Here is a 26,968-nt window from a genome sequence, read left to right as displayed (position 1 = left end):
GCCAGAAAGCCTTTGACAAAAATGGCAGGGGCAGCTGAAATCTCTGAACTGTAAAAATATCAAAAATATATTGAGCCAATCAGCACAAAACTAGATTCTGGCAAGATTGTACACTTCCATTCTTAAACTGCAAGCAACTGTTTTGCAGCAAATAATAATAACCAGTTAAAAGTATAAACAATGATTTTATAAAGTCTGAAAAATATACCTCAGAAATACACATTTATAGGACATGTAGCATGAGCTTGCAATATTTTAAGAAAAATACCTGAATTTTAATATTTAAGCATCTTTAAATGTTTGTATTATCTGACTGGACTGATATCTTCCATTATGCTTGTTATGCAAACTGATCAGGACACTTCTTTGTGCCACCACATACAGACTTTGATTCCTCATTCTACATATGCATATTTAAAAATGACTGGAGACTAAAACTTTCTACAATCTCCTATTAAATGCTCCTCAACAATTGCTCTTTAGCATCTTCTCAAACAAGAGTGGTTGTGGGTTTGTTTTTTTCTTTTTTTTCCTCTAACCAGTCTAACAGAGTTAAGTGCCCAGCTCTTTTTCATCACTTACTCAAAAGATTTCCTTGAAAAATCCCAGCCCAATTATTCTGTTAGTTTAACATCAGACATCTTTAAAGACTTTCCCTCCTAAACGTAATGAATTAAGGATTTTACTTCTAACAACTGTAAGCCAAAGCAATGCTATGAGAGCTTAAAAATATATATAGTTGAATCACTGAAGCTATGCACTGAAGTCATGAACAGCTTAAGGGCATGATTAATAAGCAGGATGTCTGTAGGACTAACAAAGTCCTACTTGAGACAACTGTGTAAGTGTACATAACAGACTGTGCAAATTACATGTCTGAAGATGCCGCTTAAAGAAATACAGCATGAACTGAACACAGAGCTGCTAACAACTGAAACCTGAGCACATGCCTAGAATATGGATGAAATAATTGAAAGTGCATAAAAGATGCATGATAAAAGATGATATCAATAAAAGAATGAACGTTATAAACATATGATCAGTTTCATAAAGATATATATGTGAGCACTGACTTGGATTCTTTAGATGTGGTGCTCTTCAATCATTGATACACAGTTACAATTTTAACCTACGATAGTGCCCTGAATAAAGAAACTAATGTGACAAATCCAGTAAGAAATCATGTGAGAGATGAAAGCTCAGGGAGTGACTCCTGCAGCGGTCTGAACAGTCACTAGTGCTTGTGGACTGAGGAGCTGCCCCTCGGAGCACCAAGATGAGGCTGTGAGCAGGGAAGCCTCCAACACAGGCCAGCAACTACGGCGGACACTGGAAGCACAGCCAACACTTACTACAGACTCATCATACTTCTATTTACTCTTTCTGTAATACTACTTTTAACTATGCAAATTTAAATACTAAAACTTTTCCTGTTTTTCCAGGTAGTTATATAATAACCGAGAGGGGTTGAGAATGGATGGAGGTCTTTGTTCAGTTACGTACCGAGGTCTGCGACATGCTTGACTGCTGAGTGACACTCCCAGTGGGGGAAGTGCATTGCCTCCCACCTGACAGGCTTGCCTAAACAGCAAGAATATGTGTCAAATATTGAAATCAAAAAGTGTTTACGTGATGTTCATATTATTGCATAAACCATTAGAAACATCCCTCTCTACCATTACCTTTTCTCTAAGTTAACAGTAAAAACACTTTACTCAGTGGAAGTAGTTTTCAGCAAAGTGCACTCTGCACCATGGAATGCTATCTGCAAGGTGCTAAATGCCTTGAATTCCTACCCAATTTCAGGCACTCTGATTCTTGCAGATCAAGACTTGCACAAAAACTATCAGAGGTAAAACCTATCAAACTGGTAATGATGGAACTGATCAGCTCACTACACCTAGGGTGCTCAGAACTTAAAATGTGACATCATTAAAAACCGTCATTATTAAAACTCACATCATAATTTTTACTATGATTAGAATCCTCTAAAAATAAAGCAAACTTTATCGATGCTGTAAAGAACATCCTCATATTCTAGAATGGTAATTTATGTATGCACATCTAATGTCTGTAACTACGCTATTCCAGCCCTTCAGATCAATACAGGGACAGTGATTTCAGTTTCTGTGTTAACAGACTGCATACCTAACTTCTTAGACTTCCCCAATCTGATTTTCTTTGCTCTGTCTCAGTAACTGCATATGCACACACAGTTCTGTCACAAAAAGAATGACAAATCAATATGTTACCACGATCTAATGGTAAAGGTATAGAAGAAAAAGCCAGGCACACAGAAGAGTCAGTCCCAGTTCTGCCAACAAACAGCCCTACTCCTGAAGTCTTTAACTCTCTTTTAGCATTTCCATGTGTACAATCACTAACCACCACCTATCTCTGTGAGACAGTATTCTCAATCTGAAGTCAAAGGAAATCCTTCCACTGCTTGAGTTTTCAAAATGGGTCTCCTCCAGTTTTCACTAACGTTAAAAGCTCTGCTTCAGAAATTAAATGTCATTGACTTCCTGCACTTCCACACTCAAGAGTTAAAATTTAATTTTGCCATTACTTATAATGCAGCCAGATGTGTGGCAAAATACACTAAGATACCAGATGTTCATTATTTTTATTTGATTTCACTAAGATACATTGCTATTCATTGCTTTCCCCATCAACTTTTAGACAAAAACATGGGATGAAGATTGAAGTAGTCTATTTTTACTATTTATTTTATTACTGTTTGATGATTTACATGATGCATTATAATGTATGCAATAAAGCATGGAATGGTTGCCTACTGGAGCATCTACAACACTGGACAAAATCCTCCCAACGGTTTGGAGGAAGATACAATTTAAAAATAACAAAACCATTAAAATATAACAGTGAATTCTTGGGAGGCATTAAGCTCAGGCACTTAAGCTGTTATTATGTTTGACAATGCTCTAGAATTGTAGCCCTACTCTAGAAAGTAGTACACCATTCTTTTTCAGTAATCTTCACTCTCACCTGTGGTACAGTTGCCAGACTCTGAAATTGGGTACTGCTTAAGTGCTGCTGCTGCAAAGCAGCAGTCTGCAGCATTAGATGCTGCTGTTGGGCTGCATACATCTGCTGGAGGTACTGAGCAGCTGAGCTAGGAGGACGATGCAAGGCCTGCTGAATAACCTGTGGTGAATCAGTAGGTAATTAATTACAATTATAAAGAAAACACCATGCTGACATGATGCTGAAGTTCACCTTTACAAGGAAACAAAACCAAATAAATTCTTTTCATATCAATTATGTAATACTGAACTTGCTCCATCACTGTTCTCAACCAAGTCACAGAATATAGTCAACATACATATATTCACGTTTTCAAGGAAAGCCTGACAATCAGCTGACATCACAGCATCATTCATAACACAACATCCAAGCCTCTGAGGTTCCTGTCCACAAGTCCTACACAATGTTCTGCTTTTTGAAAGATCAGGATAGCACGTGAGAGACTCAATTACCAAACCCAATGGAATGGACTGTACAGTTTGAGGAGACCCAACTTAACAGCAAGAGGGGGCTGGACCCAAAGCAGCAGCTACACACACAGATACCCCTGGATCCCTGTAGTCAACGCTGGTCAGACACACAGCTTTAATTTTGCATTATTTTGTAAAGGCTTACATTAATAATCCCTACCCCTAAGAATGGTGAAAAAATCCAAACTTTCTAGCATAGCATTTCCACCCTCCCTTATCTGGAAGGCAGGCCTGTACCCTGCACTATTCTTAAGTGGTCTGATACCCTTCCGTAAACAGTATCTTCTGAAAAGCAGAAAGTCAGATACTGAGAAAACAGAAATTAAGAATGAAAAATAAATCCTGTGTAAAGTATTGTCCAATGCCTATATTTGAGAGCACTGTACAGGACAGGAAAGAGCACCTCATAGCCCAGTACCTGGACGGCATGCCTGTCAGAGCCGCTGTAGACAGATATCTGTGGTAGCTGTGTCCGGGAAGTGGAGGTGGTAGTGATAGTAGTTGTGGACGCAGAACATGTTGTTGTGTTTGGTTCATTCTCCATAGCTGTGCAGCGTTCGTCCAGCCTGGCAGAATTGAAATAAAAGTAGTTCACAAACAGAAGGACAGTACACACTGATTTTTAGAGGCAAAAAATAATAATAAAAAACATCTAAGCTTCGCAGAGATAGAATAATGGACACTTTTTCAAATGGGGAAGAAATTTGTAGACTATGCAATGAAATTTGCTGAGAGATGTGTTTATAATCTTCTAAGATTCATCAAGAGTAGCAATAGGTGACCACTTTAGGAATACACACGTGATTTCCAGCAAGCTACACAGGAGTGCTGCTGCATCTCTCTTCCTCACAGCATAACACTAACACTGAAACTGCTGGCTGACCACTCTGTACATTGAGCAAAGCATGTTCTCGGCAAAAATCAACAGTGGCATGCTCTATTTGGAAAGAGATGGAAAGGATGTAGAGAAAAATGCTTTTACTTTTTACAGCACTACCTCACAAAATACAGTAAGAGCCAAAGAAGAAACTACCTATTTAAGCATCTCTGATGATTCCTCCCCAGTGTTGTGAGATGTCCCTTTCTTGCAGAGCACAACCTCTCTCCCAAAATAGCATCTTAAAAACCAAAATGAATCACCTATCTCAATATATGAGGGGTGTTTAGTTTAGTTTCTTTTTCATTATTAGTATTACGATTAACAGGAAATAGCATAGTTGCAGTTTATTGCTTTTAAAAGGATGTTAAGAAAAGGGTGGGGGGAAGGGAGGCGAAAATGTGTTTCCTTCTTACAATAAAGGCTGGCTCAGAAAAATAATCGTTGCGAGAGCTGCAATGTGCTAGGGAAAAATCAGCATTGCCAAGTGGCTTAACAAGCCACCCATCGGATGCTGCATCAAACAGGAACAAAATTAGTAGGAGTTTCAACTCGCACAGCTGAAAGCAGAATGCAACGCTGCCGGGCTGCTACCTTCACCTCTCAAAACACGACTACTTTGCAAGCAGAGAACGGCACATGATCCCATAGCTCCTGAGCACTTGGAATATCTAAACTTTAATAGATGTATGGTCACCTAAGGACCTCACGCCTACCATTGTATTGCATACTTGCATATGTTTTGACATCAAAGAAAATTTATGGCAATAAAGCGTGCTATAAAAGCAGAGATCCCTAATATTAGAACCGAGGGAAAAAAATGGGACTTTATTGTTAAATACTCAGATCTGTTGTGCATTATTAATGCCATTTGTCTACCTACATTAGAGCACAAGTTAACATACATGGGTTAGGCACTTCAATTGCAATGAAGACAGCATTACTTCTAAAACCACTTTACATTAATTTCACATAACGTTAATGAAAAGTACCCTGAAAAAAACTCCTGTCTCCTCCAGAGAACATTAAAAGCACATCAAAATATTTACACCTACAGCTTGTCTAGCTAGTTTTAGCAGAGTTATGCAACCAGTTAAATTAGCCTAAGAAAACAACATTGGATGTTTAATTTCCTTCATTCTCAGCCACATTTTAGATGTATTATTAGCGAGATGTGCAACATATCCCGCTCTGCTAGGTATTCCATCAGAAGTTCACCCCATGAGAGCTATTAATCCTTTAGCTGAAAGTATCTAATTTTCAAAAATAATTTTGTCATCACCCAAGTCGTTCTCACAATGGATGTACAATGAAAACGGGAAAAAAGAGCACCTAAACTTTTGTTCAGCGTGGCCTGCCACTGAGGTGCATCTCCAGTCCTCCTCCCACACCTCCCTTAGAGCCGGTCTGAGATGCTTGCTGGCCACCCCTTGGTCCTACCACCACGCAAGCACTGCACAGCACAGTGTTAACAGGCAGAAATCGCGTGCCCTCTTTTGGCAAAGGATTAGTAAAGTGTTTCAACAGATGACACTTGTCAGAAGCCTCTCCTCTCTTCAAGTGAGGAGTGGAGTGTTTAAGGGAGAAGAGGAAATACAGAAAAAGTGGTGGTTTTTAATAAAGAAACCATTACAATTTAACAGATGGATATTTTATGACAGAAAGCATAAAAACCATTACAGACTTAAAATCAGACTGCCTTTACAGCGTTGCTTTCATTTACTTTACAATGCTGTATATGCAGAACCACTATAAAAAAAAATCTCAAGATACAATTGAAAATAATCTTCTAAAATTGTTCACCGAGTACTCAACAATATCAAAGAGGCAAAACTCCTATTGTAAAATTAATTTTGTTAAATGTACGATGAAAATCCTACAATGGTATTGCCTGTTAGAACCTAACTCAAAATAATGTCTGTAATGCAAAGTTTTAGAAAATACACCAAATTCTGACTTTAAACAACTACGATGCATTTAAGCAAGCCCAAAACACAAAGCACAACAAAACTATATTGGAAATAAGTATTTATTCAAGCAGTAACAGTATGAGACACCACAGGATTTCAAATTACACCGTTTATAACTTAAATACTCAGAAGTTTTGTTTTCTTCATGTTTTTTGGCCAAAGCAAATACCTAAAGTAAAGAAATACCTGCTGTTCTGTACCAATGGTGTTAAACTGCCTTCACGGTGGATACGAATGTCATGTTTGAAGAAGTTTGACTTCCAGTAAATGTCATGGTAATAACAAACACTGCTGACAATCTGTAACCATAACTGGCATTTGAAAATCAGCAATTTTTTTTAACATATAGCTTGTTCTTAATTCTTTCCATTCATGACCTCTCCTTACAGCTCTCCAAGGGTACAAACCACAGAAGAAAAATGAGTTTCCTGCGAGCCCAGCCCCTGAGGGCCCTGTATGTGACTGAGGGCTCCGAGGTAACCCCTCTTCCCCTGCCACTCCAGCTGAAGTGCCGGCCAACCCTGCCCAAACCCTGGGGATTGCGTTTAAATAAATACAATTTAAACTATGCTCAGTGGAAAGACAACCCCCGCCGTGCGGTGCAGCGGCGCGGGGTGCCCGGCCCGGCAGGGGCCGCCGGCGCGCTGAGGGACCCCGGGGCTCGGCCGGCAGCTGCAGGGCCCCTGGGCGCCGCTCCCCGCCGCAGGCCGGGCTGACCCGCCCGCTCAGCCCCCCGCACCGGCCCCTCGCCCAGCCCAGCCCCGCCAACCGGCGGCCACGCTCCGGCCCAGCGCCGCCGCCGCCCCCCCAGCGGCCCCGCAGGCGCCAGCCACCGCCGGGGAGGGAGGGAAGGTGGGCGGGAGGCGAGGCACCCGCTCCCCGCCGGGGCCGGCCCGCCGCCGGGGCGATGTCAGGTGGCGGCTCCCGCCTACGCGCCCCGCCACGACCCAGCCGGGGCCTGCCGCTGCCGCTCCCCCTCCTCCGCGCATCCCGCCGGGAGACTCGCCTCGGACAAGGCGCTCACTCCGCTTCCGCCATCTTCTCGCCTCCCTCCGGGGGAGGTGCCGCGCAGGCGCGCTGGCCGCCGCCGCCGCCGGGCACGTGACGGGCCCCGCCGCCATGTTGTCGCCGGAGCCTGGCGTCGTCCGTGAGGTGCTGCGGCCGGGTGCGCGCTGTGGGCGGCCCCGCGGAGGCTGCCGGGCGGCTCTCGGGCAGCAGTGAGGTAGCGGCTGGCTTCAGGGTGGCACAGGAAGGCGGTGGTGGGGAGCTGCGGCCTGGCAGGGGTGAGGGACCTGGGCTCCCCTCAGGGCCCGCCATAGCCTGTGCTGCTGCACGGTGAGCTGAGCACGACAGCAGCGATGTTTGCTTAAATTTTCCTGTGGGAGCGATAGAGTTGAGCTCTGTGTTGCTAAGGCCTGTGGCAAGTAAGTTTTACTGACTTTGTGTTTTAGCTACAGCAGGAAAATGAAAGACATGCAGCATGCAGTTTGAGAGTGCTGTTGGGAGATTTAAGGTCAGGGACGTAGTTGCTTCTAGTGGTTTTCCACATTGGTGGCTCAGAGACCTCAGCAGCTTCAGCCAGGATGATGGTGGTGAACTTTTAACTTGGCTTTCAGTACAAAATCTTGGCTCTGAGCCTTTCTCTGCTGTGGGGAAGACAGCTTCTCCATCTAAATTAACCATAACTGGTCAGAATTGAATTACATCAGTAATTCCTATATGCTAATTCCAATAATAAAAATAGCAGCTGCTGCATATTACCTGGCATAGATGAGCAAAGCCCAACCTCTGTAAAGACAAGTAGCCACCATGCCACATAGGCCTAAGTCAGTTTACATGGGTCATCTTGACAAACTCGGCACTTTGCCCTCTCCGTGATGTCTTCCTGTGATCAAAGAGATGTTTTCTGTGTCTAAGCATTCAGTAACATTACTAAATAGTCTCCAGGTATATAGTGTTTTCAAAGTTGCTTGTATTCCCAGTGATACAGAAAGCAAGCGGCTCAGTCCATTGAGAGTTAGGAAGAAAACTGCTGCATTGGACAGTTATGGATAGTTATGGGTAGTTAGTGACACACTTAAGTATTTGATAAGAGAACCAGTTGTGTGAATGAAAATGAAGTTGGTTAAAAACTTGATAAAAGCGATAGGAACAAATAGTAAAATGTAGATCAGCAATACATTCTGCAGTTAGGTTGCTTGTTTCTTCATAATGCAATTTGACCAGCTGATACGTGGACATGAAGGGGAAAGAAAAATTGCTAGATACCTAGCAGCTAGTTGGCATAGATAAGTACTTTGCAAAGAAAAAATCTCAGCAGGTGTCTTGCAAAACTCCAATACCATCCAAGGTATTATAGATGAGCTTGAACTCAACCCTAAACCCAAGGGTTGAAGCAGTTACCACAGGTGGACTGCCTGTGGCAAGTAGTGACAATGTACCAGGTCTAGTGAGGATGCCAGGTTTCTATAAAAGATAACACGGTGATTCAGTAGGAGGTAATAGGAATTTTCATAGGTTAAAAAAGAAGGTGTAGGGAAAGTGAAGACTGATGCTGAAATACTCTTGGCGATCCAGTAGGAAATAGAAAACATTGGAAGTCCTGCTTGCAGTATATGAGTTCAGATACAGCCATGTACTTCCTCTTGTACGGAAAGGATGTAAGAATGTGTGGAAGCTGGGTGGAGCAAGTAACTTTCTTCTGAGAAAAAAACCCAACCACAATAGTGCAGGAAGGTCAAGTAGCATGAAAAAAATTTTGTAACCACACCTAAGGTAAACAGCAAATGAAGCAGTAAGTTGTTTTATCAAAGTGAGGTGTGTTGACTGGAAAGTGCAGCTCTCATGTAGCAGCCTGTACACGAACACAAAAAGCTCACCTCCATGGTGCTGTAATACAGGCAGCCAGATGTGATAGTGACTGGAGTTTGCAGGGGGGTAGTAGAAAAAAGGAATTGTTTTTACTGTAGCAGAAAAAACCCAAACCTTCCTTATTTCTTAGGATTGCCAGAAACATCCATCTGCTTAGGGAGCATCGGGGAATATAAGTATGTGTTACCAGAGAAAGTACTGATGTATTGTTAAATAGGGAAACTGGAAGGGCATACTGCTTGCAGTGATAAAGGTGGTTTATGATTAACAGTTTGAATAAAAAAAACTTTTGTTAACCATCCCTGTTTACCCTGCCTAGTTAAAAAGCATGTTACTGCTATGTTACTGTCTTAAAAAGTATCTTTGCCATTTCATATACGGTAACTAAAGCTGCACCTTAACCAAATATACTGTCTTGTGGGCAATTCATCATTGCATGGATTCTTTAGAGTTCTTACAGAAAATGTTTCAGTGACCAGCAGCCGTAAGAAGCATGTTGCCATAGCAGTGCCAGCAGCCTGCCAGCTCTGCGCTGGCTGCTGAAGGGCTGCGTGCTACTTCTGCAATGGTTCAGTCTTAAAATCCTGAACTTTCTGTGGCACCTCTCAAATCGGGTTGGTAGTGAGGACATAAATGAAGGAATCACGGTATGAAACCAATCGCGAAGGAACACAGACGTGTCCGAGACACTTTTTCCTGGTGCTGGGGTGGTAGCGGTGGGTTTGATTCCGCCAAACAGCTCAGCTGCAGGGCCTGGCACGCAGGCTGCACCCCGGCTGCTTGCAGGCAGAGCAGCTGCTTCCCACCAAGCACTACTGACGGCGTTTCTGGCTTGTTAAGTCCGAAAATTAGGACAATCCTGTTTGTACCAAAGTAAACCGACAAATTTTCCTCCTCTGCTCCCTCTCCTAAGCGCAGCTCCGGCGGGGCGAAGCCCTGCAGGACGAGCCGCTGCCAAAAGAGGCCGGACGCCTGAAAGTCAGAAGAGGCGGCTCGGCGTGCCCGGCCCAGCCCAGCCCGCAGCCGCCCGGTACGCGGGGCGCTGCCCGCCGCCGGCCTCCCGCCTAGCCGGCGCCAGGGCTGCGGGGCCGCCCCGCAGTCCCAGCATGCCTCGCGGTGGGCCATACCAAGCGGCGGGGAGGCGACGGGGCGCGCCGCCGCTCGGAACGCGGGGGCCGGCGAAGAGGGGCTGTCGGGCGGCTTCGGGAGCCACCCGCTCCGGCAGCTTCGCTGCGGAGCCCCCTGCTGCCTCCGCGCCGCCGGCTCCCCCCTTCCGCTTCGGCGTGGAGCACTCCGCTCCGCAGGTGTACGCCGGAGCCCCGCGGGGAAGAGCCCACGTAGCACGCGGAGGGGGGAGGCACACGAGAGGCGTGGCGCCCGCCTTCCCCGGGCGGCAGAGCTGCTGGCCGGCCGTGCACCGGGCAGCTGCTCCCTGCTGTGGCAGGGCCCGTGCTCTCCTCTGCCGCCGTCCCGCGCGGCTCCACGCTCTCCCCCTGCCCGTTCTCCGCTGGTCCCCCCACCCGCCGTGGTCCCACCCGCCTCGGGCTGGCGCTGTGAGGAGGAGGCGGGGCCGCGGCGCGGCGGGGAGCGGTGGGGGTCGCGCAGCCGCCGCTGCCGCCTCCCACTCCCCCTGCTCTCCCCTGGGCCGCCCGCCCGCCGCCCCGAGCGGTGCCGCCCGCCGCGGAGAGGGGGATGCCGACGCAGCGGGACAGCAGTGGCAACAGCACCATGTCGGCTCCGGGCGGCGGAGGGGGCGGCTTCGGCGGGGACAGCGCCCACCAGGTCCGGGTGAAGGCCTACTACAAGGGGTGAGTACGGAGGTGGGGCCCGGGGGGCGGCGGCCGGTCTGAGGAGAGGCTTTCGCCAGCGCCCGGGGCGGAGCGGCGCGACCGGGCCTGGCCCGGCACCTCGGGAGCTGGGGGTGCTGGGCCCGGGCTCTGGGGGGGCTGTGCCCCCGGGTTGGCGGGGCCGCGATAGTGTGTTGGGGCGCTCGGGGCGGGCTCCCCTCCGGTGCCGTGGCGCGGTGGCCCTGGAACATCCCCGGCTCTCCGCCGGTGGCCGGAGCTCTTGTCAGCGCGGGTTTCCGTCAGCGGTGGCTCTGTGCGGCGGTGCCTCATACACTGGCTTTTCGGTGCGTGTGCCGAGACATTACCACCTCAAGCCCTGGATATCCGCTTGTTTGTGGCGGAAAGGGAAAAGAGGGACCCCCGCCCCCGACTGAAGAGCCGCGTGGAAATGGCTCTCGGGTGCCGCTCTGAACCGGGGTGCGATGATGGGACCTGTGTTCGGAGGAGCCGCTCCTCAGGTGTTGGGGGCCGGGGGGCCGGATCCTGCGTCCCGCCGCGGCCTGACGGGGGAGCGGGGCTGGGCCCGGGGGGCCCTCCCTGCCCTGCCCTGCGCGCACCCGCCGCACCGCTGCCTTACCTGCTGCCAGGAATTACTGCGTGTTCCTTTGTAGCGCTTTATTGCGGGACACATGCCAAAATTCATACTTCAAAAAAAAAAAACCAAAACAGATATGTTCAGAATCTAGCTTTGGTGTTGGTCTCTCTGTGTTAAATGATGCTCGGGTCTAAAGGAAGACAGTGTTTGGATGAAAACCTATTTCATCAGGTTTTAGGGTGTTTCTCAGGGACTGAGTGACTTCTGAGGGAGTCTGTCAATGGTAACTAAGACTACTGTCAATTACACTTCTGGGAAAAAAATGTGCTAGAGATCTGCACAGCAACATCTGAATTTTGCAGGTCTAATTCAATGGCTCTCCAATAATAGCATAGAAGGCAGAAGCAGCATTCTGCTTTGGGTTCACAATCCCCTATTAAATAGTAACAGAGGACCTAACTTTAAGGTTTGAGTGCAAGGGTTGATAGTGGTTCATTGGGTCATTAAGTCTGAGAGGAGGTGATGTAAGCAGAAAAAAATGTAGGTTGCATTTTTGGATTAAGAGTGAACACATGATACTCTCAACAGCTTCCTTCTAGTTGTCTGTATTAAGTAGGAAAAAATATATTTGCAGTATTTACTATCTGTTATCTCTAGCTTTATATTTTTAAGGAGAGATATAGGAGCCATGCTGAGCACTTGGTGTTTGCTACTGTGTTTGATTTCTGGCTTTGGGACTTTTCTTGACAAAAGTCTATGGAAGTACTGTAGAGGCTGGCACAATCTGTGGCTTTAAAGGATGTGTGAAAAACTGCCAAAGTAATAGTATGTGAAATTCCAAGCTCTTTGTTTTACGTCCCCTTAATCCATCATTTCTTAATGTCGTGGATATGCCCCTGGCTATCAGCTAGCATAAGTGTTCCTTTGATCAGGCAGTGAACTAAAGTGAGAACTTTTCTGGGTTAAAACGGTTTGTCTTCTGCTGGTTCAGTTTTAATCTTGATCATTTCCACATTGGATCACAGGAATTCTTGCTTTAGCATAGGGAGGCTGTGGTGCAAAGAAGAGAGAGAAAGCAGCTCAGGGTTGTGGGACTGAGGAAGAAAACTGCTATATTGGATGGGAATGCTGGCTTATGACACTTTGAATATTGAAATTGGGTAATAATTTCGAAAGCACTGGAATGTTTCATTTAGGTCTAATGTATAGACTGTTTATCTGTTAATGCAAACATCAGTTTACTTTTAGTAATGATACCGAGTCATATAGGGTGTTGGTTAACCATTGTGAATACCAACAAACCTAACAAGCTGAATGCCTTGGTCATGATTTGTTTAGAGATCTAAACAAATTATTCTCTCTGCTTTCTTACAACAGGAGGTCTCATGCCTGCTTCTCAGACTAGCGCTATCAAGAAGTGGGTATCAAAGCTGAACACTTTACCTGAACTTACACTGAAACAACTTGGAGACTGAGGATGTAAATGCTGATGCAAAAGGCAGCTTTTTCTCCTTTTGTCAAATAAACTGTCTCAAAATTAGAGCTGGATAGAGGATTTAATGGGAAATAGTATTAATCAGGAAATGTTAATCTCTTAATTTAATTTTAATAGAAGCATTTAAGTGGGTTGTAGAAGTTACTGTGAAAGCCTTGCTAGGAAGGTCTTTTCATCTTTTAGAACTTCTCATTAAAGAAAAAAACCCAGCAACTCAGAAGCACAGATTGTTCTTGAAACGGTTGGGAATCTGATAGTCTGGATACTTCCCTGGGGCTCGAGACTCCACACTTACCAACTCAGAGCAGATAGGAACCTGAATCCCCAAAACAGCACTTAGTCTGGCCAAGAGCCTAATTGCTTTTCTCAGCCAAGACAAAGACTTTAGCGAAGAGATCTTTGAAGGGTTTTTGTTTCACTCAGCTGTGCAGTGGTAATTCTTTATCTTAAATTCATGAAATACGTAAAACCAGGAAGGAAGATTTTCCTAAACTGAACAGAGATCATGAGAATAAGGGGATAGGGAATTCCCGGAGACTTGGGAATTAGGGCATTAAGTTGAGTTTATCCAGGTATTTCCTTCTCTCAGGTAAGCCAAGCTTATCTGTCTCATAGGGCTGGTTGTTTAAAATGCTGAAAATAGTCTTACCTATTGTAAAGACCTACTGTAATCTCTGCAGTGTGTATAACAGAGGTTCCTGAGTGAGTTCTTAGGGAATTTACTATTTTACACCAAATGTTTACATACTTTTTTGTTGATACAGTAACAAAGTGTAGCAGCTTCAAATGCATGGCACCGAATAGCATCTGTAATTACAACCATTTTAGCTTTGATATTACTCAGTTTACCTTTTATCTCTTTTGTTCTAGGTGCTTTTTGTCAGTTCAGTACAAGAAGCTTTTACAGCATTGGTACCTGTGAGGAGGACTGCATTGTAGCAATAGAGAACAGGTTCTTGTGCTCTAGGAATCCTTGGAATTAATGTTGCTGATTTAAAAAAAGGAACAAAACCAAACAAACAGCACACTTGAAGAACCATTTTTCTGTTATAGTTAGAACTGCTGGCTTGCGTTCTGTCTGTGTCTGACATTGATTTTGCACTGTTGGGACCATGTGGGCTGTAATGTGTGTTGGACTTGCAGGTAAAGGCGTAGGTTACCAATGCTTTGCTCACCTTCAGTTTGGTTTGGTTCAAACGAAGAATACTCCTGACAGTCCTCTCGTGATACATGTTAAACTTGCTTCTTGTCTTAATTTTAATGCATTAATGTGAGTGGGGAAGGTGTGGGGGAGAAAAAAGTTCAATTTTAATTGTAAAATCAAAATGTATGTCCATCAATATTTCCAAAAACCTAACAACTTTCATAAGAATTTTTGAGTTCTTGCGTCCTTTCTTTATATTATTCTTTTGTCTTGAGCACTTACTGATCAGCTCTTCAGCTCAATGTCTTATGTTGTTTGTTGAGGATCGAGTTCCATATAGGAGAGTGTTCAGGTTAAGAAAGCTTTGGTCTAAGCCTACAAACATGTTTTCACATGTTTCTTCTTGCTCTTTCAACATTTATTTCATTTTCTGGTGATATATTTTTTCCGGAAAAAGAGATTGCAGGAGCAGGCAGGTTGAGATCTCAGACTTCTACTGGGGAAAGAGATGCTTTAAAATGTTTTGAATGGCAGTTCCTGCACCTTGTGGTACTGAAATGACACTGAAACAGCATAATTCACCAAGAGTCATGTGGATTAATTCCAGTGAGCTATAATTAGCTGTTATCAAAAGCCTTAATGAATGACCTAGGTGTGTGATAGATAGTATGTGATTATGTATCTGTGCATGTCCACATACATAGTACGTGATAGCTGTATTATGCTGCAGGTGGAAAAATCTGAGGCAGTAGTTTCTGTTCTTACAGTGGATTATTCCCTCACAGAAGTTTAAGCTCAGAAGTAAAAAATGAGATACTGATATGGAATTGTATTTCACTGTTGGCGTGGGGGGGAAGGTTGTTTGCTTGTGGGTGTTTTTGTTAGAGGATGTTATGACTGTTGGATGATCTGTAAAAGACAAAGCATGAGAAAAGCTGTTTGATCACAGGAAAGATGGGGAAGATGGTGATGAGGTTAGTGATCTTCCAGAGATACTTAAAATCTGTTCTCCAGTGTTTGTGTTTAGATTCACCATTTGCATGTTTTCAGTCTTCCTATGGCTTATCTTTTACTGATCCTTACATTTGCAAGGTATTGATTCATGCAGGCCTTTTATTAGTCTGAATAAAATGATCCTTTAGTAATATTTATGGAAGATATACATGACAACATTTCAAGTGAAAGTAATTCAGGACAAGTACTGTCTTGTTTATTTGCATGTTTCCTACTCACAGTTCCCTGATTAAGAGCTATTATAATAGTGCTAAAACAAATTCTAAAAACCCTGATGCTTCCGTAGCAGAAGTCAGTTGACACATCCAAATGTGGTGGTGAAAAGGGTGTGCTTGAATCAGATTTTCTTCTAATTCCTTGTATGTGTCATAAGGAGACAAATAAGGATATTATGTCTTAGAATAGCTTTGTAACAAAGACACTTAGAAAAGCAGTGCATAAGCTTATCTTCATCAGAAGGAAAGGGCTGTCGTCAAGAAATTCTTCCCCACGTCTTAGTGAATGAAAGCATTTTGTGTATTTTCACGCAGGTCAGCAGGCTACGGTCCACATTAACTTGGCCTGCTAATTTTTGTTTAGAATGCCGCGTTTCTTCTCAGTAGAATTTAGCTTTGTCTTAGTTTGAATGAATACAGCTTTTTCCTAACGAAGACATCATCAGTGCTGTATTAGGTGCAGGAAATGTGGAAAATGCATATCTAATATATATATAATGCATATAGAAAAATATAATGCAAAGGTGTGGTAATAGAACGGCTCTGAAAGTGAGACCTGTCCCAGGAGAAAATGCCAGTGTCATCACTATAGTTAAAATGGCAAAATAAAGCTTCTGGGAAGACCTGTAATCTTTCATTTCTGTGTCATGTAAAGCTGGCTTTACTTCTGGAGGAAAACTGCTAAATGTTGCTTGTGGAACCTTGTTCATACTTACATACACATATATATATATTTATGCTGCTGTTAGCTGGGGTTCTCTGAAAGACTGATTAGTGTGTGTTACAACAGAGACAGTAAGGTATTCTGAATATCTTTAGTAACTGTCGGCTACAGTCCCGTTAGAGGTATTAGAGTAGTTATTCAGAGAACTTAAATTATAAAATAATTAAACTTTCCTTTTATTTGAAGAGCAACTATTTTGCTGCTTAAAGGTAGCAACAAGTAGGAAGAGGGTGGCAGGGTTTTTTTCCAGTTGGTACCAGCTTTTACTTTATACATATGGAGGGATTCCTGGACTGTTCATGTTCAGTACATCTTAACATTGTGACTTTTTCTGTTCACTGTAGTACAGACAAACCCATTTTAAGTGGACTTGAACCATCAAATTAAAAAACCTGCTGAACAGATTTTGCTAATTACTGGGTTTTTTAATCTTCAGTTTTTGACAGAGCATCAGTGATTGTAGTCTCTTGAGATTACGGTCTGTCACCTTACTTTTTCTCACATGTCTGACAATAGTAGTCATGTATTCGCCACTTCTTTTAACATAAACTCTCCCATTACTGACTAGTTCAATCACAAAATAAACTGCAGTAGTTGAAATACTTATCTCTGACTTCTCAGTGCCCTTCAGAACTTAATTTTGTTTAAGAAAATATTCCAAATATATCTGCGCTAAAATGTGAATTAATGAAGCGATGGTAAACTTTAGCACAAAATCAGTGAAGTCACTAAGTAAGCAGTGCCTTATTTCCTTCCCTGAAAAACAGGAAATACAGGTTGAGACTTTGCCTTCTAATACCTCATGGGTTTCTCTTCGGTTGATGCCTGTGTGTCTGTAACAGTAGTGTGCTGTTAAATCTGCCTCCTTTCACAGAGACAAACATTGGCATTGGGTTCGAAGTTTGTGGGTTTTGAGAAAGGATGCAAAGGGAGACCTTTGTATCAGAGAGAACACAGTTTGCCTCGTGAGATGGGTGCAATCAGGGGTTTCAAAAGAAGCCCCATTTGCCCCGAAGTACAGTACTGTGTCTAAATACTGGGGTCCAAATACAGCCTTGTTTTGCATTTTGTCTCGTGGAAAGAAGAGGAGCAATTCCTCAACCAAACAATGTAGCAGCTTTTTGACTGCTTTATTCACCTTATGGAAGAGGTAACATTTCACTATGCTAACTGTTTACTGGAGTCTTTCCCCTAACTAAAGGAACTGTGATCATGCTCATAAATCCAGAAGTAGCCTAGCTGTTCTAGTGTGCTTAGAAATTGCTAGTGTATTTTATTCATGCCGCTGAACTTAAAGAAGCCTCAGGCAAGCATGTTTATAGTGTGTGTTCTCTTCTGCTTCTGCAAGTGGTTCAGTACAGGGACAGTGACTACAGTATTTTACGTTAAGTCACCTTGATACCACTCTGTCCATGCACAAGATGTTTTAAATATGTTTAACTTGCTGTATATGTATGCTTCAGTGTAGTAGGTATGTTGATGTGAATTTTGACCAAATATAAACTTTGTCTGTTGCTCCTATTATTTTTTTCCATCCACCAAGTACTGCTGGTGGCTGGCAGGAACTGAAACAAATCCCAACGAGCTGAAGGCTTTATGGGAAGATTAGTCTCATAGCACAAACGTTGGGCTTACCATGAGGTGTATGTAGAGTAGTGTTGTAAACAGCCTTCCCCCTTCCTCTGAACTGTATCTCTGAAATCCTTTGTTTAGAGGCCTGCAACCCTGAGTCACCCATTCCCCTTTAAGGCCCAGCAAATACCAAGACAATTGGTCAGCATTTCATGTTAACATATTTAAAACACCAGGTTAACTAACTTTTAATTATAGCAGAAATACCCATTCTGCATAAAACTAAAGTAGTAAATTTTAATTCTAAGTATATACCTCTCTGTCCCCTTTCCTCCTCGTGGCAATGAAGCATCATGGGGGTCTCTCACCTCTCTTTCTTACTCCCCCCTCTCCACCTCCACTTTCACTATTTGGAACATTCCCCCCAACTAGGATCCCTTCCACTAGGAAACCTCTTTAATCATCTTCAGTAGTTTCTCGTATCTACACAATCAAAATTTAGTTGGAGAAAATGTCTATGTTCTTACAATATTTTGATGCCTAATAACAAAATAGCTGTTAAAGTAGCAATATGTTAACAACATCCGTCAAAATTTTTGTGGCATTTCATCTTTTGGTTTCCTCTGGTATAATATATCTCATTTCTGTGTGTGGTTACTATCTGCTGCGACTCACTTCATAGTTATTTGGGCATTTAAATCATAGTTTTCCTTAAGCAGATAGCTGGAAGATTAAATGTCAAGTAGTTGGCAACAAAAAATCACTTGGAGCCTAACTTTGCTATAGGAAAGGAACTTATGTGTTTTATTTGACTTTAATTTTTTTTAGGGGGCTTCAGCAGGGATGTTCTATATTAGTGGTATATGGAATGTGTTAGAGCTGATGATCAAGTACTACATATTATGGTACAGTTTCTCAGATTTATTTTTCTCTTGCTCAGGGACATCATGATAACATATTTTGAACCTTCCATCTCATTTGAGGGACTGTGCAATGAAGTTCGAGACATGTGCTCCTTCGACAATGAACAGCTTTTTACCATGAAGTGGATTGATGAAGAAGGTAAATCAATGCTGATCAATGTTGCTCAACTTTCTAGCATTTCTCTCCCTTTCATCTTTTCCTTTCCCTTTGCCTTCATAAGATAAAACATACTTCATAGGTATACTTTCAGAAATAGTAAATCTGCCTCCAAAATTGATGGTTATCCAATGCCTTTGTAAGTATACTTTACTGGAAACTTGTTGTTTCAAGCTGCTTAGTGTGGAGAGCGCTTTTTTTTTTCTTCTTTTTTCTGTTTTCTTTTTAACCAAATAAACCCTCAGTGACTGTCAAAATGTGAATTCAATGTTAGGTTTTCTTAGAAAGGGCTAGAAAGTATTCCCTTATACTGCTGGGGACAAACATGGTTCCCTTTAAGTCTTAAATTTTTGAAAGAGTTAAACTAACCTTAAATTATACGAATTACAGTATTTAGCTAAAAATCGATACAATTTAATACATACTTGTATGTGTAACCAAAAATGTATTTTGGGTGTTTATATCAGCTGTTACTTTAGCAACCTAAAGTCTATTAACACGTCACTACTAATAAAACTTTTTCTTAATATTAAGAGAAAATACTTGCCTGAATGATGTATTGTAACTTTTCATCAGTGCAGTAACAACTTTGGCTGAGAACTCTTGTCATCTCTAGCACTTACATTATCCATGTTAAAGTATACCTTGGATGAAAGAAAAAAAAAAAAAGTTCAGTCTGTTCTCCCTTTTCCTAAACAGAGGTAGTCCAGTTGAGCTGTATGTATATGTTACAATGATTTGAAAAGGTTATTTGTAGTTCCCATTTCCTTTGTGGAATTGGTGTATTCTACACATAGGTTTTGAGCTACACCAAAGAGACATCTGAGCTGGGAAGTAGCTGTTGTGTTATTTTAGCATGCTAAGTACTTGATGCAGTACATAAAAGGCCATAATGTGCAGTGATTTGTTGGCAGTGATTAGTATTTGTATGCAGCGATCAGCACAAATGGTGCTTATAGAACTGTTTCCTCCCCTTCTCACAGCTTTCCCATCCAAAATTGGGCAACTGCCAGTTTATGCAGAGCTTAAACCTAAACATAGACCAAAGGTGATTTTTGGAAAGGCTGTATGGGCAGGTGTATTGAGATTCTGCAGTCTTGGAAATCAGAGCAGGTTTTCTTTCTTTTTTTCTTTTTTCTTAATTCTATTCATCATTCCAAAGTTGTTTGTACCAGGCAGATGCAGTAAAGTGAAATGAACAATGTTTATGACTGATCTGTGCAGTGGTGCTATTTGAGCTGAACACTTACTTCGTAGTAAGCTGGCTGTTTTGTTTTATCTTGAGGAAGATACAGATTTCTCGCTGAAGAGGAAGTTTCTGTAATGTCAGTCATAGTAAGAAGTATATACCTTGTTTTAATAAAACATTTGTAGAAAAATTGTGCAGATTCAGTAATTTACTTGAAGCAACAGTTTGTTCCATCTCAATTTCTGCTCTTTAATTAGAGATAGGTTTTTAAAGAAAGGAATGCTTCAGTTCAGCTAAATTACTTTCATTTATTCACGTAAGATTCAATTTTCACAAGGAATCTGTGTTTGCTTTAATCACCGATTTCCAGTTTAACATCAGTGGAGAAAAAATCTGGTGATGAGGAGTGTATTTAAAAAAAAACCAACCAAACACCAACCCTGTCTTTATTATGAGTAATTCTTTCATCTACAATGCATGGCTTCTTGCCCAGAACCCTGCCTCCTCTCTTCCTTTCTCTCCACCACTGTTTAGTGTTTTCACTTGGTATGCTTTCTGGAAGCTCATAATTTGCTTTCTTGGAGAATTCTTGTGTTGCATCCTCTTCATGAAAACTGAAGTTCACGCTTCAACAGCAGCATGAGGAAATGTGTGTACTGTGGACTGGTACTTGTTATACTACTACCTGTTCTTCTCGTAGTATAAGGCAAGAAAGATATGGTGCCTAGGCCAACTCTTCACTACTTCCTGTCTAAACTGCTTGATCCGATGTGTGACTAAACTGGATTTACCTAGCCACTAAGGTCATATACTAAATGTCTTTTTAGCCTTTGCAAGATGCAGAGCATTGTGTATAACTACTTCTGTTTCACAGAGGTAACACAAAGGCAGACCTAATTTAGTTGAGTGGTATCACTTAAATGTACAGATGAAACTAGAAAATAGAATTAACTTGATTTGATTTTAGACAGATTTCTATTTCATCTGTATGCGGTCAGTTTGCCCTACCTCTGTCTTCTGAAATGTCCTGTAGGATGCATACTAGCCATATGTTTGTGTTCAGTCCGTAGTTTCTTGCTTTATAACTCAAAAGTAAATATTTTCCTATGACACTTCCCCCAAATGTCTTTGGCTGCAAAATTTTACTACTCTGAACTTGTTGAAAGAGTATGTCTATAAACCTGCTGTTCCTAGTTTGAAGCATGGTGTATGTTCTTGAGAGCTTCCTTTTCTTTGGCCAAAAAGGAACACACAACTATTTGCACAGGTGTCAGAAACAAATGAAGAAAAACTGGTTTGTTGATTCTCATCATGAGTCTGAATAAATATAGTTGTTCATTCTTCTCCCCCTGTGCTCTGCACTGTGTAATTTTGCACAGTGGGTAGGCAGTTTGATGTCCAGATAGGCTAATTGTAGGGGTGAGGCGGTGTGGTGAAAAATGACTACAACTGGCTTGAGAGGCTTGTTTTGAGGATTATGACATGCAGAAAAGTATAAAGACAGAATGCCACAAATGGACGGTTTACATCTATTACTTAGATTTTAGCGATAGAAGGAAATGGATACATGAGAAGCAAAACTAACTGGAAAAACTTTTGTAGGATGAGTTTTAAATATCTCCATGTCAGCTAGGTGCGTGGTTTTGCTGAAAAGCCTTAGCAGCACCTGTACTAATTTTGAGATCTTGTAGTACGAAACAAGAAGGAAATAGTAGCCTGTGGCTAGTTAACTTTCAAACCACTGGAGAAAACCTTTGGTTGCATAGCTGTTCTTTTCAGTCATTATAGCAGCTTCCAGACAGACACGGGTGATCAATTAAAATATCAGATGAAGTCTTTAGATGAATCTTGAGAAATAGGTAAAGTACAGGCTGTGTGTCCGAAGGAGTATGAACCAAGGCTAGAATCTAAGGTTCTTCTTGCTGCCGTTTCTGAATACAGCAGATCTCTAGCTTGATCTCCTTTGTTCCTCACCCACCCCTTTTGCATAGGTTTTAAACCAACCTGTACGTCAAAATTGGTTTGATGTTATTAAGTGTTGATTGTGAAATATCTTTGTGGATATATGTTACTTTTTTAGAAACAAAGTAGAGATCTACAAAGAGACCTTAGTCTTAAACTGTTACCTCTGAAACACAGATTTGTTAAAGCAATCCAACAGTCTTGTCAGAGAAGCTTTAAAATACAAGCCAAATGCTTGTATTGTAATCCATTCCATCTTCAGCGGTCAACAAAAGCTGCGATTGTTTTGCAAAAAGAAAGAAAATTTAAAAAACAACCAACCCACACCTTTTTCCTGCCTTGGTGCCCCTTCTTTAAGGGATTTTACTTCAAATAGTCCTGCGAGCATGATAGTAGTAGTTAAAAATCAGAAAAATTGGGTGTTTTCACTTAGGTTACATGATTTGTCAAGTGTCTTGATTGAGGTTTGAGGAAAGACTAAAGGTTTTTCTGCTTTTGCACCTCCTGGTTAAAGTCTTGGCAATGTTGAAGCAGCTGTGAAAATAGAATTGACTCATTTCTAATTAAAAATCCATGAAATGAAATCTTAGAAGGATTTTAGGTGCAGGAAGGTAACCTGCACCTCGGATGCCGAAATGTGTAATCATGCTTGTAACAGACCAAACCATTGATGTTTTGTGTGTATGATCTGCTTGCCTCTTGGGAATATCTCATAATTTTATTTTCCCTGAAAGCATTCAATATGACTGTATTTTCAGATGTACTTTCTGAACAGTGTTAAAAATAAATATTACCACACCTGAGAAAATTGTTCTGTTTTGCTGCAATAATTACCTTAACACTGACTGTGAGGGAGCTGTTGAATGGACAGAACTAAATGGATTGAGTTTTGTATTGTTCTTTTTTCTTTCAACAGGAGATCCGTGTACAGTTTCTTCTCAGCTGGAGTTAGAAGAGGCCTTTCGGTTGTATGAACTAAACAAGGATTCAGAGCTGCTGATTCATGGTATGGTAAAATTTACTGTATTGCTTCTCATGTTTGTACCTGTAAATAAGTGGAATTTTTACCTTGCTTTATCTGTGTCATTTGCATAGATTAAATTCAATTAAAGCTCGTTGTGGCATCCTCTTGAGAGGATGCTAAAGACCACGTACCGTGCTTTTTAGCTGTCAGCATTTTGTCGATGTTCTTTATTAAATTAAGGGAGGGAAAAATATTTTGCTGCTAGTTTATTGATGAAAGACAGCCCCTATCTCTTTCACTCTTGCATTCCAAGTGCCTTCATGTACTTGCTGGCAACGAATGGTGGAAGAGATATAGTATAGCGTCCTACACTTTGTCATTGATTAGTGCTTTAGAGCTGCATCTATATTAGGAAAACAGTTGATGAGCTCCATTTGTGATGCCAGATCAGTCAAAAGTTTGACTTTTCTAAAATGAAGTACTCTAGACCAGTTTTGAACCTAATAATATTGTGCCCCTGTTTGATAAGTAATTGTCCAAATTTTTATTTTTTTAGGGATTTTGCCTACTTTGGTTGCTTCTGCAGTATGTTTTTCTTACTGTTTGTAACTTTTTACAAGCAGAAGATAGATTTCTGGTTAACAGAGGTTGTAGCAGAAAAGCAGGGGATCATTGTAAAGAGTGTTAGCAGGTGTGTTGCACTACAGTGTCTTAGCATGGTCCTTCTCTAAAAGGATGCAAAAAATCTAGTTTGTGATCAGCTCATTTGGAAGAGAGAGCTTTTCAGCTTCCCACAAAGACTTTTAACTCAAAAGTGGAAGAAGAATGTAATTGTTTCTATGTATCTTTTGCAGCTTCTGTATGTATTACTTCGGTATGCTTTTTGATCTCCCCTTTCTCTGTTTATTTTTGTGTTTGATAAGCTTCTGATTAAACCAGCACCAGGGGTATCTCTCCCCAGCTACACTTCTCTCTGACAGTTACTGAAGCTACATAAACAGAAAAACATGGCTAATGTAGATCATACGTAGCTGTTAGGACACTGTAATCTAAGACGTTTATAGTAAACATTTCTGAATACTGGCTGTGATGATTGGTCGCATGAGAAACCAGAATCATTACTTTCTTTAGGAAATAACTTCGTTTATTCTGCATTTTGCTTGTATTTCTCATGTATATCACTGCCAGCAAAAGGGTTTTGTGGCAGCTTCTCAGCTCACCTGCTCTTGCGCAAGGTTTTATTAAAATGCAGTCTGCGCTGTCTTCCTAAATGGTTGAATGTGTTTTGGAAGTGTTGTCTTTAACCCAAAGTTTTGTTTTCTGTCTGAAATAATAAAAATTAATCAGAAGTTAATGTCTTTCTTGCAGTATTTCCTTGTGTACCGGAACGGCCTGGCATGCCTTGTCCAGGAGAAGATAGTAAGTAGGCGTTTCAGTTAAGAAGTACAGACAATTCGGAATTGGTATTTCCTGTTTTGGAAGATTTTTAGATTCTATGGTTTGGCATCCTACATTTACAGATAATAATGCAAATATGTACAAATTAAATACTTAAAAGGAATAGAAAGTCTTGCCAAACTGAAATGTTGTTTGTCACTTCTGAATCATTGTTAATAAGCATTTCACATTCCTGTTAACTATTCATGTCACTCTGCTTTCCTTGCTTTTGCCTCTTCTATCATGACAGTTTTTTATCCTATTTCCATCTTTTTGATAGTTGCCAGATTGCTGGCTGGCTAATGTGAACAAAGGCTAGTAACCAACGGTAATGACTTATATTACCAATTAGAGGTCTGTGGTGAACTCATTTTAAATTGATGTTTAGGTACTATCAGGAGTATTCTCCAGAAACCTTTAAGTTATGTTAGCTCATGTACTAGGTATTAAAGAGGTAATTTTCCCTCTGTCTTAGTTTTATGAAAGAGCGTGCGTATGTTACGCACATGCACATCTGTCAGTTAGATAGCCACATCTGACAAATGTAGATGTGCATGCTTAAAAGTTACTTTACCCTTACTTTAGCAGTGTGGGTAGTGCTGCTTTTCTGAAAAAAATGAGGTTGCGGACTGAATCAGAAATAGATCTGGAACTCAGTATAGTTCTGTATACTCTAGTTTTCAATTTTGGTTCCTGACATGCCTCTAGTAATAAAAAAGAAAAAAATTTAAAAGACCAAACAGTGGCAGCTGTGGATCTAAAAACACTGGAGGATTTGTGCAAGCAATCTTAGGGGCATGCTCCTGAAATTTACCTCCTTTCCTCCTTACTTTTCCCCACAGCTCCTCCCTAAGTGTAGGTAAGGTAGGTGCATAATTTGCACATTATTGTTTGGGCGGTTTTCCTTCTCTTGACTCACTGTTCCTTTTAACTTTGGAAAAGCAGAATTGACTTTGAGTGGATCAGGATACTCTATTTCAAATTTTCTCCAAAACTTAAAAAATGAAAAAGATACTTGGAACATTACTCTGTGTTTCTGTAAGGTGTAGGAGTGAAACTTTACTCTGCAAATCACTCTACACAGAAACCTCCATGAGAAGATGTTGTAGTTCTGTGTTTATATTTTTATGGATATAATCATATGTTTTTCCTCTTAGAATCCATTTATCGCCGAGGCGCCCGCCGGTGGCGAAAGCTCTATTGTGCAAATGGTCACACTTTCCAAGCCAAACGATTTAACAGGGTGAGACTCTTGTTGGGTACTTAAAACCATGATACAGGGATGTCTTACTTCCGTAATTACCATGTCACTGCATTGAAAAGTTATAAGGTAGTTTTATTCTCATTTTTGTTGTTTGTCTATACTTGGTAGGCTTTTGATAATCCTATAGTTTGAGGAAACTTAATAATGATTAAATTATCAGGAATTAAAAATAGGGGAAAAAAAATTGGTTGCAATTCACTTTACTTATACTCTTAAACCATGATATCAATTACGTGAAAGCTCCTGTGTTCCTTTAAAATCTTTCCAGAGGGCAAACTTGGACACTGGCATTAGATGACTGCAAGCTGAAAATACATTTCAAGTTCTTTAAGTTCTGGGAATTAAAAGGTCTGAATTCACTTACGATGCACAGATTTTTCTGTCGTGACTTTTAAACAAGAAACCTGAAATGTTAACTCCAAACAGCCTGCTTATGATGGCGTGTAATCAACTAAAAATAACAAGCCATTTGTAACAATTTCAAGAAGCAATGGTCAAGTATAATTAGCTAAGGACCAAGAAAGCTATCTGCTGTATTTAGAAAAAGCAGTGGCAAAAATCAAACCCAGAGTATTTGAATAAGCCAGGTTCCTTGACAGGTTCAATGATTTTTCCTTCTTTTCTAAGCTTAGTGTATTGTGTGCTTAATGCTTGAGAGTGTCTCCACTAAACTTCATCTTGAACATCCTTCATGTCTAATGTCTGCTGGGGGTTTTTTGGGGGGTTGTGGTTTGGGTTTTTTTGACCTCTTCCTGGTCAAACGCTGTCAAGGCACCATAGTTCAATCACTTTCCACTCTTGCTTTCATAGGCACCCTATTTTCATGGATCTTTTGAGTTGTTTTGTGAATGTCCTTCAGTGAGTGGTGGTCTCCCCGTTTCTTGTTACCTGGTAGTTTAATGTGTTGAAGCTTTTGCTGTCCTGCCTGCCTTTATGCAAACATAAGGACCCATCTATGCAGAGAGGTGACAAGATAGGTAGCAAATTAGCTTGGTGACAGCAGCCTGCTGGTTCAGCTGCAGTGGTTTTGACCTGGAGTTGGCTCATGCCTCCCTGGGTCTGTGTGCAGCAGAAGAGGCTGGCTGTGCCTGCACCTCTCCTTGTAGATTCATACTTCCTGTACAGCAGTTGCTGCTTATTGTTCCGTTGTAGTTTTTGAGCTCCTCTGTATTGTATCTGCCTGTGTGTTCTTAAAGTTTTCAGGTAGACACTCTTGGTATAGTGGCAAGTTTGGTAGGGATCTCTCTGATCTCCTGTTCTATGGTTTTTGTTAATGAAAATGTGGCTGAA

General features: G+C 41.7%; 2 protein-coding genes across 10 annotated transcripts in view; one reads left to right on the top strand and one right to left on the bottom strand.

Annotated features, from left to right (window-relative positions):
* PHC3 (polyhomeotic homolog 3) overlaps nt 1–7,437 on the bottom strand; it is a 38,374-nt gene extending 30,937 nt beyond the window's left edge. For 4 of the 6 annotated variants that reach the window (XR_005830591.1, XM_040612632.1, XM_040612633.1 and 1 more), the window contains exons 1-4: nt 7,372–7,437; nt 3,937–4,084; nt 3,010–3,168; nt 1,504–1,581 (exon numbers count right to left, since the gene is read on the bottom strand). Coding sequence is in view for 5 of the 6 variants with exons in the window: in XM_040612632.1 (XP_040468566.1) it covers nt 1,504–1,581; nt 3,010–3,168; nt 3,937–4,062 (363 nt within the window). In the remaining variant the exon portion in view is untranslated. The remainder of the gene's footprint in view (nt 1–1,503; nt 1,582–3,009; nt 3,169–3,936; nt 4,085–7,371) is intronic. The other 2 variants (XM_040612634.1, XM_040612635.1) reach the window with 1 other exon arrangement.
* Nucleotides 7,438–10,420: 2,983 nt separating this feature from the next.
* Nucleotides 10,421–26,968, top strand: part of PRKCI (protein kinase C iota) — a 29,806-nt gene continuing 13,258 nt past the window's right edge. Inside the window, exons 1-7 of one of the 4 annotated variants that reach the window (XM_040613131.1) lie at nt 10,991–11,044; nt 12,996–13,035; nt 13,984–14,256; nt 18,723–18,844; nt 22,930–23,019; nt 24,346–24,396; nt 25,572–25,657. In XM_040613131.1, coding sequence (XP_040469065.1) covers nt 18,730–18,844; nt 22,930–23,019; nt 24,346–24,396; nt 25,572–25,657 — 342 coding nt within the window. In that variant the 5' untranslated portion in view covers nt 10,991–11,044; nt 12,996–13,035; nt 13,984–14,256; nt 18,723–18,729. Of the gene's footprint in view, nt 11,045–12,995; nt 13,036–13,983; nt 14,257–18,722; nt 18,845–22,929; nt 23,020–24,345; nt 24,397–25,571; nt 25,658–26,968 lie in introns of those variants that run through there. The other 3 variants (XM_040613130.1, XM_040613129.1, XM_040613132.1) reach the window with 3 other exon arrangements.

The sequence above is a fragment of the Falco naumanni genome, chromosome 13, assembly GCF_017639655.2.
Source record: "Falco naumanni isolate bFalNau1 chromosome 13, bFalNau1.pat, whole genome shotgun sequence".
Classification (NCBI taxonomy): domain Eukaryota; kingdom Metazoa; phylum Chordata; class Aves; order Falconiformes; family Falconidae; genus Falco; species Falco naumanni.
The sequence above is the reverse complement of the archived record's forward strand: the minus strand, read 5'-3'. Positions and strand labels throughout refer to the sequence as shown.